The following is a 19645-nucleotide window of genomic DNA, read 5'->3' as shown; positions in this document are numbered from 1 at the left end:
GGTGGCAAAGCTATATTTTTCTGCTTTACTGGATCATGAATCTGATCCTCATCCTGCACAGTTGAAAAAGATATGCTTAAAAATGAGTTGAGAGGTTTTCTTATTTATTTTGCTTTCGTTATTATTGTTAATGTAAAGATATAATTCAGAGAAGTTAAGTGACATGAAAGGATAAAAGCATGCATGCATCTAATATTGAAAACAAAAAGATACTAAAATAAGATATTTTAAATCCCCAAATTATAATTCCCACGTTATAATTCCAGTTTGCAAACCCAACGATTCCTGGGGTTTTTGGAATCACTTTCGAGCAACAAGATGACGATGCGACTAAATTACATCTAATCAAAATATTTGCAGTTGATCAACTAAATGCTGCTCTAACTTACTACAAAACCATGTCAATTTTGTTGCCAGCAACAACAACAAGAATAGCGGAACAGTTAGTAGCAGCTACAGCAGTACCGCAACCCTAAGTCTAGGTCAGTGCCATAATGATTTAGTCGGGCCCCAATGCGGGTACCAGACACCGGATGAACCAAAAAACACTTATCTACAATATGACTTCAAATATGGAGCCTCAATTGTTCTGCATTTCTACAAGTCCTTCAAAAATATTCCTCCACCTCTACAATCGAACATCAAACACACAAACCACGTTGTTTGCATAACAAGCTGCGACCTTGTTGCCTTCCTTGTCCCAACATACTTCAAACATACCGGCATTGCCCTTGTAAGTTCTTACAATCTTGGCCTCCTTCACTGACCATATATTCAAGTGTTTATCCAATGACCCACTTGCCAAGTACTCACCGTTTGGACTAAATGCAACGGAGTAAACAGGATCCCTGGGCTCAAAATGGAAGGGAATCTACTCAGTACAAAACAAAAACGTTCAACAAGAACAATATAAAGATTTGACGATCTAAATGAAGGAGAAACATTTCTCTCATTCTCACTCAACTACCTCCCCTCCCCCTACACCCACACCCAAATAAAAGGAAGAGTTATAAAGTTATTGATAGTTCGCTTGAGCACGAGTAAACAAACCCCATTATGCTCGAGTCTGTCATTTGATAGTTGAACACTACAAATTCAAGCTGGAATTATTTCTTTTACAATGTAATTGTACTAAGAGTGTCTTAGTATCTCCTGAATATCCAATTCAAGTAAAAAAATAAAAACGAGTGCACATCCATTACCTGTGACCATTCAAGCTGTGAAGAAGACGGCCTAATTCAACATCCCATAGCTTCACGGTAGAGTCAAACGAGGCACTACACAGACAGACAATAAAACAAAACCAGTAAGCTCAAAGAACTAAAAGGTGAGGTGCAATACATTAGATCTCTTTTTGGAGCCAGCACACATCAAGAATCGATTTGCTGGATGGTTAAAGTGAAACTGTATGTCTCTGGATTATTTTTACACGCAAGGTTATGGTCAGATTGCAATCATCCCAAAATCTGAAATATCAGATCACCCATCAGATAACATGTCACTAATCCCGTCCTATCAACTTCAATGTTCAATTACCACGGGACTGAATCTTTTTATTCCCAAAAGAGCCTCTGGCCAATGTTGTAGTTGGCCATTCATTTATATTCTCATATTCAAAACATGCAAAACAAAATAATAATAATAATAATAATAATAATAATAATAATAATAATAATAATAATAATAATAATAATAAAAAATACACAACAACCTTCAGCCAAAGTTTAGGGAGCTTTTCTTTTATTCTTGTTATAGATTTGTATGACAGTAAAAAACTGTAGAAAACTTTTAATGATAGACTTAAATTTTCTTTAGATAAGGGAACTTATAGTATTAAATATTGGATTGAGATGAATCTATGTGGTACAACATGGATGAGAATCCACATAGCCGGCCCCAATTATCTCAGAATTGGGGCATGGTTGCTGTAAATGACCAAAGAAACCATAAATTGTGATCAATCAAAATGAATTTTGAGTATATCACAGTTGAACAATAAATCCCAAAAATGGATGATCAACATTGAATACAAAAATAAAGCAAATTTCAGAAAGAAAAGCTTGACGAAAAAGATACTTCCAAGATGTTGAAAGATGATAGAGTTAATGATGTTAAATGTTTGTTTTAATTTAAAATGTATCTAAGTTCACTGAACTTGAATAAAAGAAAAGTTTAAATACTCCAATAAAATATTGGGCAGAACGTTCCAAAAATAAGGAGCCCTCTTGAATGTTAACCAATTTTAATAGGAGTTATTTTCACCTCTTTCTTCTTTTCCTTTAATACCAGAAGAAGAGGGAAAACTACAGAGATAAATCAGCCCCAATGCGCCAAAGGCTGTAAAGTAGCAAGCATGAACTGAGTGAAGATCATGAGAGACCAGAGTTTAAATCCTAAAAAGGACAAAAATTTTAGGTAAGTTTTTCCTATCTGTCTAAAACCTTGGTTGGGAGAGTAACCAGTACATGAGCTAGTGAGAGTTAGGAGCTACCCAGTGGAACATTAAAGGTGCGAACAAACTGGCCAGGTGGAAGGCAAATCAGTCAGGTGAGGAAGGGATATCAACCTATATTTGGGGGAAAGGGATTTTTTTTTTGGGGTTGGGGTTGAGTGAAAGAAAGATGAGATAGGGGAGGGAACAACAGGTTTGTTTGAAACCAACTCCCCCCAAACACAACCCCAAGTCTCCTTCCAAGATGAAACAATCCGTCACACCTGAGTAAGTACTCGAATTTGACCTACCTGAAAAACTAATGTGTGTTTAACATGAATAAATCTAATCTAACTGAACAGAAGTCTTACCTGCACAGCAAAGACCATAAGGGTTTGCTTATGGATAGTTGTTTCAGATTCAAGTTAGGAGGAAGCAGGATTTAAAATTCCATGCTGGTTGGGACTTTGGGCACCAGAATCAAGCAAGGGACTTATAGGTTCAAACATTTTTTTAAGATTGGTAAGTTATTGGTTCAAACATCTGTTGCTCCTCTATCTAAGGAATTAGAATATCTAGGCAATCGGAAAAAATTTGCCTAGAAAAATGTAACTAGCAGGCAACTAAACCACCATCTTTCTCTACCACCTAAAATTGCTATATGGTACACAAGATTAATTCAACTTGAAGCGTAAAGTGCAAACAGAGCAGGGGCTTGAATAAATCTTCAGATTACATCTAACTCCACAGATCACTCGAGGATAAAGTGCAAAACTGTTACTCCGCGTGCTTCGTTTTATATCATGGTGTTTGATTGAAAGTGAAGTTTAAGAAAGCATTACTTTTGACACGTAATCTAAATGTATATAACATACCAAACGTACCCTTAGAAATATGGTGGTTCTCAACATGCTATATCATTCTTAAAGGAGCATGCATCAAGGTAAAAAGGGATTGTTAAGGTTAACGAGATTGCAGATAAGGAAAGGTATCCGGTCTATCTGAAAGTACAAAACAGAAATAGTATCAAATAAGGAAAGGTATACGATCTTTCTGAAAGTACAAAACAGAAATAGAGTCATATAAAATGGAACGGAGGGAGTATCTTATAAATCAGTGAAAACTGTGTCTGGCAGAACATAGAATCCTTATCACTTAGCTACGAACAATGATCCAATCATATTTTACGACACTGATATAAAATTTTATCGAGAACCTTGTGCTACCACCACATGTTACAGAAAATTATGGTAGAAAGAATAGTGTAATTTTTAAAAATGACTGGTAGCAATAGATAGAGTAATTACCTTGCCAGCAACAACTGCTTATTCGGATTGCTTGTACCAGAACCAGTCGGACTCCATTTGATGGTATATATCTCCTATAAAAAAACATTATGGTTAGCAGCGGATGTCTGATTTGATTAAATGAATCAACAGACCATAAAGAAGAAGAAAGAATAAAAATAGAAGACTTTAAGATGAAATTATTATGTTATATGTGATACTTTGCCATGTTCTCTGAAATCATGCAAGCAGGTATCCTGTTTCATGCTCCATATCTGCACAGAAAGAATGGATTATTGACAAATTTTATTTTATCCGACACAATAAACAGAATTTCTTGGAAACAACATATTCAAAGTCCAGCTCAGAAAAAGGTGAAGCTAAAATTCAACTTTCTCTAATCTGGAGTTCTGTAATTTGTTGAGCTCTCTTGGCACTATTGATTCAAGGATTAGGAATTTCTTTCTTGATAACACAAAAATCCCCGAGGGCCAGTGGCGCATCACACTGCTCCTCTACCCTTCTCCATTTAAAAATATCAAGCTTTTGCCTGTGGCAGGGTTTGAAACGTGACACGCGCCTAACCCACACATCACGATTTGCGCTCTTACTGCTAGACCAAACTCTTTTTTTTTTTATGACATGGGAACCCGCAGCTGCTACCCTTTGGGTGCGCACGGTAAAACCCAGCTCCCCGTGCAATAGCTCGCAAACCACACAGAGAGGTAACCCGCACTAGGCAAGCCCCGTGCGACGAGCTCGACACAAATCCCCTGCTGTCGTTGGCAGGGGGTTTCGAACCTGAGACCTCCATTATGAAAGACCCATGCTCAACCAACTGAGCCACCCTTGCGGGTACTGCTAGACCAAACTCTTAGGGGCTAGGAAATGCATATTTTTCCACATTAAGAAGTCACAGGCGAAACTAAGAGCTCATATAGTGTCAATAACCAAATTATGCTATCTGCCAGACCTAATTAAGCTGATCTTGCTTTTGGAGAATAACTTGCAAATTCCATGACAAAGATATAAATAAGGGACTTTCTGATAAGATAAAAATAAAATGACAAGGAATTACCAGAAGAAAAAGACAATAAGATGCATTAATATAACTAATACATAAATTCCGAACCTAAATATTATTCAAGCGTAATTAGCTTAATATTATTCAAGCGTAATTAGCAAGGTCTAGAAAACAAGAAAACCATAAAAAGCCACTTTCTGAAACATGTAGAGGCAGGGGCCTACTTTGGCTGCCTCTTTTTTTTTTTCCTTCAATAAATATTTTACCTGCTTTTGGTTTAGAAGGGCAAATTAGGAATTACCTTAGCTGTGCCATCATCGGAGCATGAAGCCAGCAAGGAACCTGAGGGGTCCCACTTGATAGCATTGACTTCACTCTGCAATGGCGAAGTCAACAACCCTTTAAGAATATTCACAAAGGATACATCAATGTTCCAATTAACATAGCATGCTAAGCTTCAGTATTTCAACTGGTACTCAAGTTTGCAAAAACAGTTCACATTGAAAAGAGCAAAGAAGATTTAGAACTAGGATTGCTATGATAAAAACCAAATGAGAAAGTAAACATATGATTGTTAGAGATTTTCTCGTTTTCTCGTGTGTTGTAAATGAGTGCCTTGTTTTATTTGATGACAATAACCCTTTAACCCCAGAGCTAGTTTTCTTATCTTGGATTGTAAAATTTTTGAAATGACAACATAAAACTTTCACCAAGCCAGTTGTTCTGTGACCAAGAGGGATTATTTAGCACATCATCTCGTTAATCTGTAATAATCAGTACACATATATCAAAGAGATAAAGAGAAAATGTACACTGATCCAATTTAATGTTCTTGACAAGTTTCAACCCTCCAATATCAACCAAATATTTATGAAAGAAATTTTCCCAAAAAAAAGCAACAAGTGGACCACACCTGATGTCCTGAGAATGTTTTGACTGGTCGATTCTCCCCAACTTTACAAACATGAATCAGGCTATCACTGGAGCAGGTCGCGAAAGAATTATTGTTTCGCCAATCAACATCAAGTGCCGGACCTGAATGGGGTTGTATAACAATAGTGAGAAAATACGCAAAAGAAAACAAACTCTATCCTTGCAAAGATATGAGGTTAAATATACAGCAAAATTAAGACAGAACAAGGACAACAAAACACCTGAATGAAATTCAAATTGCTGCTTCCATTCGCCAGACTTCACATCCCAAACAACGGCAGTGGTATCAACACTACTGCTAAGGAGATAATCACCTTTCTTGTTCCACTTCAAAGAGAAGATTGGCCCTTTATGTTTGTGAAGAGTACTAACCAATTCCCCTGGATGAAAAGTCAGTTATAGGATTGATCATGGATATCAGAACCAGAGATGACATAATAAGATGATAAAGGTGCCACGAACAGTAAATACCAAGAAAACTGAGCAGAAGTTACATAATTGAAAAAACAATCCAGTTTGATGACACATGAACAACACGGGTATTTTAACAACTGCAAGGCTGAATATCTTGTCAATTAGTGAAAAGGATAAAGCAAAGATATTCTGTGGAAAACAATGGGAAGTACTCAACGTTCTTGAATTGTTTTGACAGGGTAAAATACAAAAGTCAGAAAGGATCACATATCAAGCTTAAGCATCCAGTACAACTCATCCCAGGTTTTCTTAAAAAGCTTGAGAGAAGGTTATTGGAATAAAAAGGTCAATCATGTTAGGGTACCCTTGGTTCATAATTGACCTTTTTATTCCAATAACCTTCTCTCAAGCCTTTTTATGGACTTTGAAAACCTTAACCCATTGTCCTCCAAAAGAAAATAAATTCCCAGCCTTCCTCATAGCTGCATATGAAGACTCTAGTAAAACTTTTCTCTACAAAATGAAGCTATAGAAAGATAACTGAAAACATCGCTTAAATGCTTTTGAGTACAGTTATCTCATGAGTCAACTGATCCCCTATAGCAAAAAGCTAATCAATTTCCCAAACAAGAATATGGGTTGTTTCTTGGTGCCTTTTAGTTTCCATTAGATAAGAATATGGTTTCTTTCTTGGTGCCCTTTAGTTCCCATTAGATAAGAATATGGATTGTTTCTTGGTGCCTTATAGTTTCCATTAGATAAGAATATGGTTTATTTCTTGGTGCCTTTTAGTTCCCATTAGATAAGAATATGGATTGTTTCTTGGTGCCTTTCCCATTATGTAAGAATATTTTGTGGCGTATCATGAAAATAATCCAAAGAACAAACTTAAGCAAACACTTTTCCGAAATCATACTTTCAATGGCCAATTTATACATTCAATCATCAGAACCAGTTTTTCCTACATGTCCCTTACCAGCTCGGTTCCAGATTCTGGCTTGGCCATCGTAAGAACCTGTTGCAAGCAGGGTACCCTCGCCCTACACAAGAAGAAGTCATAAATACAAGACCGACTAATAACAAGAAAATCAAATTGGTAACCCATAAGCAATGCAGTCTAATTTCAGAAAGTCCACCAGAAAAGTATAGAAAGACAATGAAAGTCAACCCAAAATAAGCAGCAGAAAACTCACATTCCAATCAAGTGTTGTAACATCCTTGTTGTTCTCAGTTGCTCGACTTCTCAAATGCTTTAAAACCACAACATTTGGAGGTCCTCTTTGGATAGTAGAATTACATGGACCATCTCCAATGGTCCAAATTCTAGCAGTAGAGTCTCCAGCCCTAAGTTGATATTTAATATGGTTAGCCATAAGAAAGATGGTTCCTTGGTAGAGTCTAAAACAAGTCTCAAACTTTAAACTAAGGAAAAACAACTTCGAAGAATTTGACCTTTTAGGACATATCGGAGAGTAGGGGCTAGGGGCAATAGATGCACCCAAACAGTTAAAACAAAATCCAGTAACCAAAAGCTATTATCCGGATATAACTGACCAACATTTCAGCGATAAGGTAGATAAAACTGTTGACAGAGAAAATTACTGTAGTTGACGAAGCCACATCATTGTCAAACGTTTCCAATTCATGTCAGAGAACTAATTTGGAAATTGGAATACAGTTCTAGTAAAGCCTTCATGACCGGAAGTCACGAGACCAAACATATGCTAATTGAGGAGCCAAGCTGGAAAATGGGTTTTGTCTTTGACTCTTTGCAAACTATTTACTACCAACTTGGTATAGCACACGGCCCAGTAATCTGTCTAGAAGATGGGAATTTCATCTTTGCACGTATTACTTGGTAATTATATATTTTCAAAGATAAGCCCTTGTGGCCCCACAATACTTATCATATCACATATTGGAGAACTGATAAATTCTCGGTCATGTGTCTATTACTTCAGCAGAATAGTTCTTGTTGAATTTTTATTTCCGCTCATTTTCCTTTTCTGCGGTGTGGTGTTTGCTTTATCACATAAGCGCATTTCTCCTAGGTTAATCTGCTTTCCTAGAATGAGAATCTCCTTTGTCTATCAATTCCATAAGAAAGAAGAGAATGGAGTACCTAGGAACATCCAGTGAATAAAAAAAATTACTCTGTCTAAAGCATTCGGAAGAGGACAACAGCGGTTCTACCGAAAATTTTGAAGATGAAGCAAGTATCCTTGAACAGATTGATGTTGCAAGAGAATAAGAAACAGAAATATCTAGATTATTTCGAAGTTCTAGTGCTTATGATGATTATAACCAACATTGTAAGCTCACAAGAGAATTGGAAACAGAAATATGAAAATGAACATGAGTTGATTCATAGACGAGAGCACCAACAGAAAGAAATGGTACTGATGCTTACCCAGATGCAAGAACTGACTCTTCTGGACTCCAAGCACAAACAAAAACCTGGCATGAGTTTAGGAACAAGAGAAAATTATCATGTTAATATCGAAGACAGAAAAAGAAACAAGATATATATATATATATATATATATATAGGATCACGTATTGAGAAATCATGGCGGACTAGAAGAACTTTATAGACAAGCAGTCTAACCTCGGATGTATGCCCTTCCAAAACCATTACATCACAACTAGGAATTTCACATGGTAAAGAGGTTGAGTCTGTGCAGATCTCCATAGGCTCCAAATCTATTTTGCAACTCAACAAGCAAAACTTAAGAGTGTCACAAGACCAACAAAGAAAAGTGCAGAAGTATCAGCTGCATGCTCAAATTATCCTGCATCTATAATGCTCATATGAGAAGCAAATTAGTCGCAATGGGGATGTATTACCTCCAGCTTTTCCATTTTCCTCACGTCTGGCAGCGTCTTTTTCTCCGCTCAGTTTCACATCCATAATATCCTCGCGTGGTTTTTCTCTGTCTTTGCGCTTTTCTTTCTCCTTGTTCTTTTCACTCCTTTCTCTATCCCGTTCTCGCTCTTTTTGCTTCTGTTGTTTCTCCTTCTCCCTTTCTCTTGCAGATTCTCGTTCGTTGTCCCTCTCATGGTCAACATTCGCCTTATCCTTTCGCCTAGGTTTATCTTTCTGAAGCTTTTCCTTCTTCTCTTTTATTATTTTTTGCAGCTCATATACATCCTTTGTAATGAGATCCAAAGGTTGTAGAAACTGGAAGTCTTCATCCATATCAGTATCATCCTGCATTCCATAGTTATTATTGGTTAGTTCAGAGTTCTCAAAAGAGCTCAACTTCAGATCCAAAAATCAGAATATCAAAATTTTTGCATTACATTGCTCAAATTTGCTTCCAGTTCAAGATATTGAATGCCCTTTTGCACAAAGGTAACAAGAGCACCTGGAGGAACTAGATTTCCATCAATTGTGCTCTTATTGATCCCTGCCTCATATCCTAAAGCAAATGCTGAATGCGAGAATCCTGAAAAAATATATCAGCGAAACCAGTAGACTGATTAGATCCACTTTTCTAGGACTCGATCTTGGTACTACCGTACTACTCCAACACAATCAAAGTCAAGATGTCAGCCACCCTATTATCAAAGAAAATTCAATGAAGCATTAATTGGTACCTTAAAGAACCAGCCATAACTAGAGTCTTGACCAACTTTGGTAGATTGCGAAAAGTAACTGAAATTTCGGCTGTTCAATCAAGTAATGTAGCTGAATGGATTTCTTATTATTATTATTATTATTACCCCTACCCCACAAAGGTAGGGGTAAGGTCTACGTATATCCTACCCTCCCCAGATCCCACTTGTGGGAATACACTGGGTATGTTGTTATTGCTGTATTGTCTAAACAATCCGGAGCGACTGTTCCAATGCCCCCATACAGCATACATAGACTAAACCAATAATTAAAATAAGCACGAAAATGGAAGCTTCTAAACCCCCTTTAATAGATAAGGAAGCCCATGAAACTGAAAGATGATTGTTTGTCATCCAGAAAAAAAAAGAAAAACAATATGCAGTTCAACTGAAATTAAAACACAAAGCACATGACAGCCCTGTAACATTAGTATGTTCACCATAGCAAGATATGCCTATCCTAACTAACAGAAACACTGAAGCAAGGACATGTAAACTCAATGAAATCAAGTCAGAAGCGTTTGAAGAAGATAATCATTTTTTATAGCCGCGTCCTCCATTTGTGCTCTTTCAGTAGTTCTGATGAGAATAGCAGCCCCTCACAAGAATCCAAAAAAGGAGGAGCGATTTGAGGCAGTGAAGCCATATCGGATATCACTGGATCAACTGACAAAGTAGTATTTTATATGCAACTTACTTGCCTCTAAATAGAATATAACAACTTGCAGAGGGTGATGTTATTTTGTTGGTGCTCAAGCTCAAAGCTAGACAGTACCTGTAAAGAGAATATCACAACTTGCAGTAGGTGTTGTAGTCTGTTAATGCTGAGGCTCAAAGCTAGATAGTACCTCACATGTCCTTACAGAAATATCACTAGATCAACTGAAAAAGATCTCATCGTTTTTATTTTATTTTATTGTATCTCATCTCAGTGATTCTTTTCTGGCAAGATAATGAAGTAACCAGCCCCATTTTCAAACTATTTCCAATTGTGAACAAAGGATGGAGCTTCCAAGGATGTTGAATAGTAAGTGCAGAAACAACCGAAACCTTCCACCTGCCCAGATCACAGCCCCTCAAGATCTCAAAGCTTACTGAGTAACGCTTTCTCTTCATCTCAATTGCTCCCCCCCGCCCGCGGATAGCAGTCCTAGCTGCTACTCGACGAAGTCAATTTTATTTGCGAATATTTTTATGCACTAGAATGGTTACAGAAAATTGTATAATTCGCAGAATTAAACTCATCTAAGTAAACAAAGCAAAGAGTATTAAATCAATCAAAAATTCTAAACAACTCCAATTTGTATTTATGGCCAACACAGTTCCAATTTTCAAGTATCATTTTTCACTTTGAAAACAAAAACTACTTTTTTCAAATTTCACAATTTTCATGGCCAAACGGACCCTTAGAATAGAAACACAACATCAAATTTCGCCAACAAATCCTCCACATAAAACTCTTCAAAAAACAAGTTAACAACTATGAATTACATAAATTATGATTAGCAATCGCTAATTGAACCCTAAAAGATACACGGTAACAGCATATAAAGAGAAAAATGTATACTTTGCAAAACTAAACTCGTCTAATACTATAAAGAAAACAAACAGAATTTTAAAAGCAATACAAATATACATCTCCACATAAATTAAAAAACAAGTTAACAACTATGACCAAACACAAATTATGATTAGAATCGGTAATTGAACTAAAAGATACACGGTAACAGCATATAAAGAGAAAAATGTATACTTTGCAAAATTAAACTCGTCTAATACTATAAAGAAAACAAACAGAATTTTAAAAGTTTACAATAGAAACACAACAATTCTCCACATAAAACTCTTAAAAAACAAGTTAAGAACTATAAAGAACATAAATTATGATTAGCAATCGCTAATTGAACCCTAAAAGATACATGGTAACAACATATAAAGAGAAAAATGCATACTTCGGCACAATTAAACTCATCTATCTAAGTAAACAAAGCAAATAGAATTAAGAAAACACAGAGACTTGATCAAAACAAGAAGTTTACAATAGAAACACAGCATCAGTTCCTCCAAATAAGAGTCTAAAAAAATTAAGTGCCCGTTTGGCCATGAAAATTGTGAAATTTGAAAAAACTACTTTTTGTGAGTGATTTGGAGCAAAAAAAAAAAAAATGAAAACAACTTTTCGATGTTTTTCAAATTCCGGAATTCAATCGAAGTTGAATTCCATAATTTTCCGGAATTTTTATGACCAAACATGATACCCGGAATTCAACTCCAGAAAAAAGTAAAAAATATTCATGGCCAAACAGCCACTAAGAACTACTGAATAACATAATTATGATTAAAAATCGATAATTGAACCCTAAAAGATACACGGTAAAAGCATATAAAGAGAAAAATGAATACTCTGCAAAATTAAACTCGTCAAGCTGGCCTAGACACCACGGTTATCAAAATAAAAATACTGTAAATAAAAACAAACAGAACTTAAAAAGTTTACAATAGAAACACAACAATTCTCAACATAAAAATCTTAAAAAACAAGTTAAACAACTATTAAGAACATTAATTATGATTAGCAATCGACAATTAAACCCAAAAAATTATGATTAGAAATCCTAGCCACTGCTCAATAAAGTAAATTTTATTCACGACATGTTTATGCACTAGAATCGTTATAGAAAAAATGTATATTTCGCAAAATTAAACTGGTCTAAAAGTCTAAACAAAACAAACAGAATTTAAGAAGTTTACAATAGAAACACAACATCAAATTCTCCAAACAAAACTCTTAAAAACGAGTTAAAAACAATGAATTATATAATTACAATTAGCAATTGATAATTGAACCCTAAAAGATACACGGCAACAGCATATAAAAGAGAAAAATGTATACTTTCGCAAAATTAAACTCGTCTAAGGGCCCATTTGGCCATGAGAATTATTCACTTTTTTTCGCAAACAAATTTCGCTCTATTTGAAAGTCAGCGTTTGGCCATGAAAATTCCAAATACAACTTGAATTTGGAAAACACCAGAAACCCTGTTTTCACTTTTTTTCAATTTCAGTACATTCAAACAACCAAATATTCTTTGCAAATACTATAACCAAACACAATTCCATCTACAAAAATTCCAATTAAAGTGAAAATTATTTGGTTTCTATGGCCAGAGACCTAATCAAAACGAAAAGTTTACAATAGAAACAAAACATCAGTTCTCCAAACAAAACTCAATTCAAAATTAAGAACTAAGAAGAACGCAAATTAGGATTAGCAATCGCTAATTAAACCCTAAAAATGAAGTAACGGAAATCATGTTTGGCAATAAAATTCCGAATTTTCACTCCAAATCACTCACAAAAATTCAAAAACAACTCCAATTTGTATTTACGGCCAACACAACTCCAATTTCCAAAAACCATTTTTCACCATGAAAACAAAAACTACTCTTTTCAACTTTCACAATTTTCATGGCCAAACGGGTCCTTAAACTAATCTATCTAAGTAAACAAAGCAAAGAGAATTTAAGGGAAAAAAAAAAAATCAAACGAAAGGTTTACAATAGAAACAAAACATCAGTTTCTCCAAACAAACTCAATACAAAATTAAGAACTAACGAAGAACATAAAATTATGATTAGCAATCGATAATTGAACCCTAAAAGATACACGGTAACAACATATAAATACAAAAATATATACTTTGCACTCATATAAGTAAAGAGAATCAAAAATTAAAAAAAAAAAAACTGAGTTAAAACGAGAAGTTTATACAATAGAAACACAACAATTCTCCACATAAAACTCTTAAAAATGAGTTTAAGAACAATGAATAACATAAAATTATGATTAGCATTCGTTAATTAAACCCTAAAAAATGGAAGTACCTGATTCGTGAAGGTAACGGAAAACGACGTAGTTTAGTTCAGCAGAGGTTATAGAAATCATTGTTGTGAATAATAATAATCGTCGTTGGTGTAATAAACAGACATATAGGCTACTACTACTACTCCCCTTCGATATATTATATAGGGAGAGAGATGGAGAGGGAAATTGGGAGACGTTAGAATTAGAAATGGTATGGTTCCAAAAGGCATTTCGAATGAAATTGTTTTGATTGTTTAATGACTAAATTAACCTCTAGCTAAAATGCTTGAGGTCGTCTTTTGGTTCGCGGACTAAATTATCTTGGGATTATAGTTTTGGGATTATAATTCTTGGATTAATTTAACCCATCTGGGAGGTTGGATAAAATAATTTCAAGTTTGATGGGATAAAGTGGGATATTCATGACTCGGTCTGAGATTACATTTATATTGTGTTTGGTGTATAAATTTATCTAGTCTGGGTTTATATTTATAGTGTGTTTGATTGACGGTTCGCATAATAAATTCACACTATCAACCAAACACAATACAAATTTACTCCTAAAATCTTCCATTTTTATCCCGCGTACCAGACGACCCCTTGCTCTCTTGGCCCTCCCAACCTATTTAGTTGTTCCGGGTTTTTTTCAAGAACAACAACACATCCTATATAGTTTCATAATATCGGGTCTGGAAATGGTAAAGTGTACACAGACGTTATCCTTACCTCGTGAAGTTGGTAGAGTCGTTTTCTTCAACTAACATAATTAGACAAAATGAGTTTTTCCAAAAACGTTAAAAAAGAACTATTTGGAGAAAAAAAAAATCACTTGTTTAAGATAAAACTACCTGTAGACATACGAATTTTATGAGATCAAAATTCGTGTTAAATTTGAATAAATTTCTAAATTCAGGAAATGTCGAGCTCAAATTAATATTAAATTATCTAAGTCCAAGACATAGATTAAATTGAAGTCTAATTTTATTGGGCTAATCCATTGAGTTGGTCTTCAAATCATGAGCCCGCTACACTAGCTCAAGTTCTGTGTCATGTGTCAAAATAACATGGCGCACCAAGCGAACTCAAGACCCAATAAAATGATGGCATGTGTTTAAGTGATGTAGCATGTCAAGTCAACAAAAAAAAAGACCAATCAAATATTGCCAAGTGCCTGAATGACATGTTTCAACCAATCAAATGCAATCTTATCACTTAGTCGTTGTGATAGACTTGATGACTCACACAAGCCAATCAAAATCAAGTCATCCAAAGAAGATGAGAGGAATAAATACATCATCTCTCCAGTGTCGATCCGCGAATCTTTCGCATATTAAGAAGCTTCATCTCTGATGGTAATCCACAAGTCTTCCACAAATTGAGAAGTCTTCATCTAAAGTGGTGATCCATAAGTCTTCATCTTCGGTGGTGATCCGTAGGTCGTCCATACCTCTGCTTTTGTGATCAAATCTTAACTCCACATTCGTGACCAAATTCAACCCAACAATTTTGTCCGTCAATTCAAGAACAAACAAAGCCCTTGAGTGGATGATCGTGAGGAGAAGAATCAGAGATAATCTTTTGATTAAAAAAAAAAAATCTAAAGATTTTAAACCACACAAATTATTGAAATCAAATATTAGTACTTATCACTATTTTTCTTGTCTTAATTATTATTTTTCAGGAACAAAATTTGGTGTTACACTACTTTGTGGCTTTGAGTAAATATATTACTGAGTGAAAGAAAAGCTAGACTAATGGACTAGGTCTAGATGAACCGGTTAGCTCGCCAAGGCATAGACTTGAGTTGAAGGGTAAATTTATTTAATTATATTTAAGACGTAGAGGCGAATTTGGGATTCAAATTTTATGATTTGTATTTGAAATTTTACCACAACACATTCAAATACATTATTTATACTATTTAGTGGATGGATCGAGCCACGACTAATGAATTTAGAGATAAACCCATAAATTGAATTATGAAAAGTTATTTGCACCCAATATTTACACTATATTTTTACTAATCTACCATGATTAAGTTATAAATTAAGATGAGAATATGTATTAATTGATTATATAATTTAGTAATAAGAATATAAATGAAGGCATGTCTCATTTATTCATTAAGTTGATGTAAAAATCAAGGGCATATAAATTCTTATATATGTAGTAAATTCATCCCTGTTGTAATGATTAGATGTACTCTAATTGAAATGCTTTTGAGAAAAAAAAAATATATATATATAAGTCAAATGATGGGCATGCAGTGGGATTCGTATTAAGCTCATTAAACAATTACTTAGAATTAAAGTGTATACATGGCAGACTGGCTAAATCCTTCTGGCAGATTACACTCGATCCTGCACTGAGTGTTCACATTATTTAAGCAAACAAAATGCATTATTCCCAGAATCTGGATTTAGATTCAAGTACAACATTACATGGAAGAATCACATTTTGCGGAAATTAACGTGGGAAGGGACAAAAATACATGAGCAACCCCTTAAATTTATCCGTCTTTTTCATTTAAGCCTTGTTACTATTGAAGACATCCAGATCTCTAGTGCTTCATTGATGCGTGACACTGGAGATCCGAATGTCTTCATCATCAAATGTTCAAAAATTGATTTTCTGCTTACTCTTGTCTTCGAGGTTTAATTGTTTAAAGATCCGGTAGAGTGGCCCAAGTTGGTGGAGTGGAGGCTCTTGGATTGTGTGTCGAGGGTTACCGAGAGGTTGATGTGCCAAATAACTATGACATTGTGTTTTTGTGATTTTTAGTTTGGTTTGCAAATTTCTTCGAGTGGTAAAAATTGAAGTATAACTTACCGCTAGAGCTACAGTTAAATACTCTATTAGCTATGGGATAATATATATATATATATATAATCCTTCTCGTTGACCTTCAATTTGATTTCTTATGTGCATTACGACTTGTAGGTGGTTACATATTCTGCAATTGCTAGATCGTTTCCTTTTGACAAAAAAACAAACATACTTGTTTCAAATCTTTGCAACTTATCATAATAAAATATAAGGGTTGCAATTCAATTGTCACTAAAAATTAAAAGAGACTGGCATTATTATCCTCTTATGTTGTTCTGGCCTACCTTTTGTTTAATAAAACAAAATTGTACCACAATCGTTTCTTGCTGGTATGCACTCACTTTGAGCACAATAACAAACTTTCTGGCGGAATATTGAGAGAGACTAAGCCTATGTAGTTCTTTCAACCCAAGTTGAATTTCATGGCAAATAAAGGTAAAGGAAATATGAAGGAGAAAGTCAACACTGGTTTGAGGAATTTCTTTGGTGAGGTTATTTATGACCAAGAAAATCTCAATATTTTTCTTTAACCCTCGCGGAGTCGCAATGCCGCCTATTTTACCCTCAGCCCCTACCAGATACACAGAGCCCATCTACCCGTTTCTTCATGGAAAAAGCTCTGGTAATAAGTCGGAGCTGCTCAAGGAAACGGAAGAACTTGCGAGTTCACAAATTCAGCTAGAAACTCCCCAGGCTTGATCCGCTCATAGCTGCCGAGCCAACTAACCTTCAGCTACTGCAAAACGATGAAGAAACCGGGGAGGAAGGAATCGTGTTAGCTGAACCGATTACTCCACCGGATTATATTCCAGTTGGTGTGGTTCCACTCAAATTTTGGATGATACGAAGCTTGAGATTAAAGTGCTCTAGGATCTAGTCGGGATATGTACTAGAGAAATCGCTGACGCTAGCGCCAATGCTTCCACCACAGTCGTGATCGAAGTGGTTGGTTTTGAATACGCGAGGTACATTTTCAAGACTATTTAAAATCAAATCACCTTTTATACCCCTCATATGCATAGGTTCACCAAGCAACTACACAAGGCAATCTTCCGCCATCACCAACATGTAGTGGCTTGGAGAGCTGAGTCGGGAGTGGATGCTGGGCCTTTCAGAGTGGATGCTGGGTCATCCGAAGTAGATGCTGGGCCTTATGGTTTGGATGCAGAAGAAGAGATTGATGTTGGTGATGAACCCGAGAGTGACGGTGCTTATCTGAATAAACCCGAGGCGGCGGCGGATGGAAAGGATGAAGAATAGAATTAAAAATAGTTTTGCTTCCAAGACGTTTTGTTCTACATTTTAAAGTAATTCAAGCTTATAAAATGTTAATTATGTGTTTGCAATACATTACATTTGATCTTGTTATAAAAAAATTATTTTTTAATATAAAGATTTGAATAGTTTAATTTGAAGTTCTAAAATATTTCTATTGTTAAAAAGTAGACAATATTTCTTTTGTTCTCTTATAAATGAGAAATTGTACTTTTCTTTTTTACATATTTTAATATTATTTAAGTGAAAATAAAATTGTAAAATTCACTACTAAAATTTTTGGAGCCTAAGGCAACGGCTTCACTAGCCGCCCCTGCCTCAAAAGATTTGAAATCAATATTATTGTCATGTGAAATTCGAGTTCAAATTATTAAGAATCCTAATTAAAGCTATATAGACAAACTGAAGGTAGTCATGACCTACTAGAACTAGTTAAATTTCACAAATTCCGTCCAAGTTAAATGATGACTAATAGCCCGTTTGGTCAAAGCTTTTAGGAGATCAAAACTGCTTATTTTAAAAGGTTCATTTACAGAAGCTAAAAAGGCCTTTTCCCCAAAAATACATTTTTAACACGTTCGAGAAAATACACTTAAAAGCATTTTTTAAAGCTTGGTCAAATACTAATTGTTGCTTAAAAGTATTTTTCAAATTGATTAGCAAAACACAAAATGACTCTCACCAAAAGTACTTAGTTTGAAAAAACACTTATCAAAATAAGTCAATTTTAGAACCTTAGTCAAAACAGGCAATAAAACTTAGTCATTGGCTTTAGACATTTTAAAAACTTACTCACTTTTTGATATTTATATTAATCAAGAAGACAAGACATGTGTTTGAATAGTCATATTTGTCAGTATTTTATTGATTAAATAAAATGTTTCCAATTTAATTTTTTTAGTGTTAGATGATTCTATGTGGTCGCCTTTTTCTTCTTATCGTAAAAGCTTACTCACTCTTCGGTATTTATATTTACCAAGAATGCAAGACATGTGTTTTGAATACTCAAATTTATTGTTTAATTTTGGTTAAGTAAAATATATTTTCACTTCAATTTGTAAGTGTTAGATGATTTTTATTCTTAGAATCGGGCTAGAGAAAACTAGTTGGTTAAAGTTATAAGGTAGGGGTCTCATGTACATTACATGCATTTAATTTCTGTCTATGTCTACATTACCAAGTAAATATTTCCCTTAAATTCCTCCACGTGTACCGTCCCTCTTTTCAAATTGATCGATAAATATAGTTGAGCATCAAAAACGAGACTAGGGACCATGCTCCCCGCTTTCTTCCTGTGGTTACTATTAGAACACAAGAAAGCTCATAGAACTCAAGAACCGAACAGAACCCAAAATCTCCAACTTCCACCGCAACAATATAATGTCTAAAACCAAACCAACTAGTTTGTCCTTCAAAGATTTGGCCACCCACACAACGCAACCATGAGGCCATCATTCAATGTCTCATTGAGACTCAATATTCCCCTTCTATCCTCTCCAAACGTTACGGCACCGTCTCATTGAAGAGGCTATGGATACCGCTAGGCGCATTGAGGAAGAGGCTTTTAACTATGCTGGATCCTCTTCTTCCCTTGATGACCAAGGCATCGAGATCCTTCAGGTGCTTTTTTAAGCCCTTGGGACCGGTTTTAACGATTTCTCGAGTCGAACTAATGTATACATCTACAATTTAAATTTTATAGGTTTAATATTTAAGTTCTTTAGTATTGAACTAGTTATACTTTTAAAATTACATATTCAAATCTACTACTACTTGCCAGAGCGTGGAAAAATAGTTTCCATTGAGATTAAAAATCCCCGAATAAAACGTTGAAAATGATAAAAATATCCCTAATATCCTCAAACAAGTTTTCTTAAAAAATTATGCAATACATGTTATTTTTAATATAACAAACCAAACAATCAATAAGAAATAATATCAAAATAACTAATTTCAGCATGACTAATCTAACAA

General features: G+C 35.0%; 1 protein-coding gene across 2 annotated transcripts; it reads right to left on the bottom strand.

The window, feature by feature from the left end:
• Positions 1-195: 195 nt before the first annotated feature.
• Positions 196-13733, bottom strand: LOC132038985 (WD40 repeat-containing protein HOS15-like). 2 transcript variants are annotated; one of them, XM_059429497.1, is made up of 14 exons: positions 13591-13733; positions 9392-9537; positions 8936-9299; positions 8697-8791; positions 8499-8545; positions 7282-7432; positions 7065-7128; positions 5896-6054; positions 5655-5776; positions 5043-5117; positions 3939-3992; positions 3739-3812; positions 1203-1277; positions 196-848 (listed from the first exon to the last, which is right to left on the bottom strand). In XM_059429497.1, the coding sequence occupies exons 1-14, from the start codon at positions 13649-13651 to the stop codon at positions 629-631; spliced, it is 1707 nt and encodes a 568-aa protein (XP_059285480.1). In that variant the 5' UTR covers positions 13652-13733; the 3' UTR covers positions 196-628. The 2 variants fall into 2 exon arrangements, with proteins under 2 accessions (XP_059285480.1, XP_059285481.1); XM_059429498.1 differs by lacking the exon at positions 13591-13733 and adding an exon at positions 10482-10808.
• Positions 13734-19645: the final 5912 nt, after the last annotated feature.

This window comes from Lycium ferocissimum, chromosome 12 (genome assembly GCF_029784015.1).
Source record: "Lycium ferocissimum isolate CSIRO_LF1 chromosome 12, AGI_CSIRO_Lferr_CH_V1, whole genome shotgun sequence".
NCBI classification, from domain to species: Eukaryota; Viridiplantae; Streptophyta; class Magnoliopsida; order Solanales; family Solanaceae; genus Lycium; species Lycium ferocissimum.
Note: the sequence above shows the minus strand (reverse complement) of the source record. Positions and strands in the feature narration are given on the sequence as shown.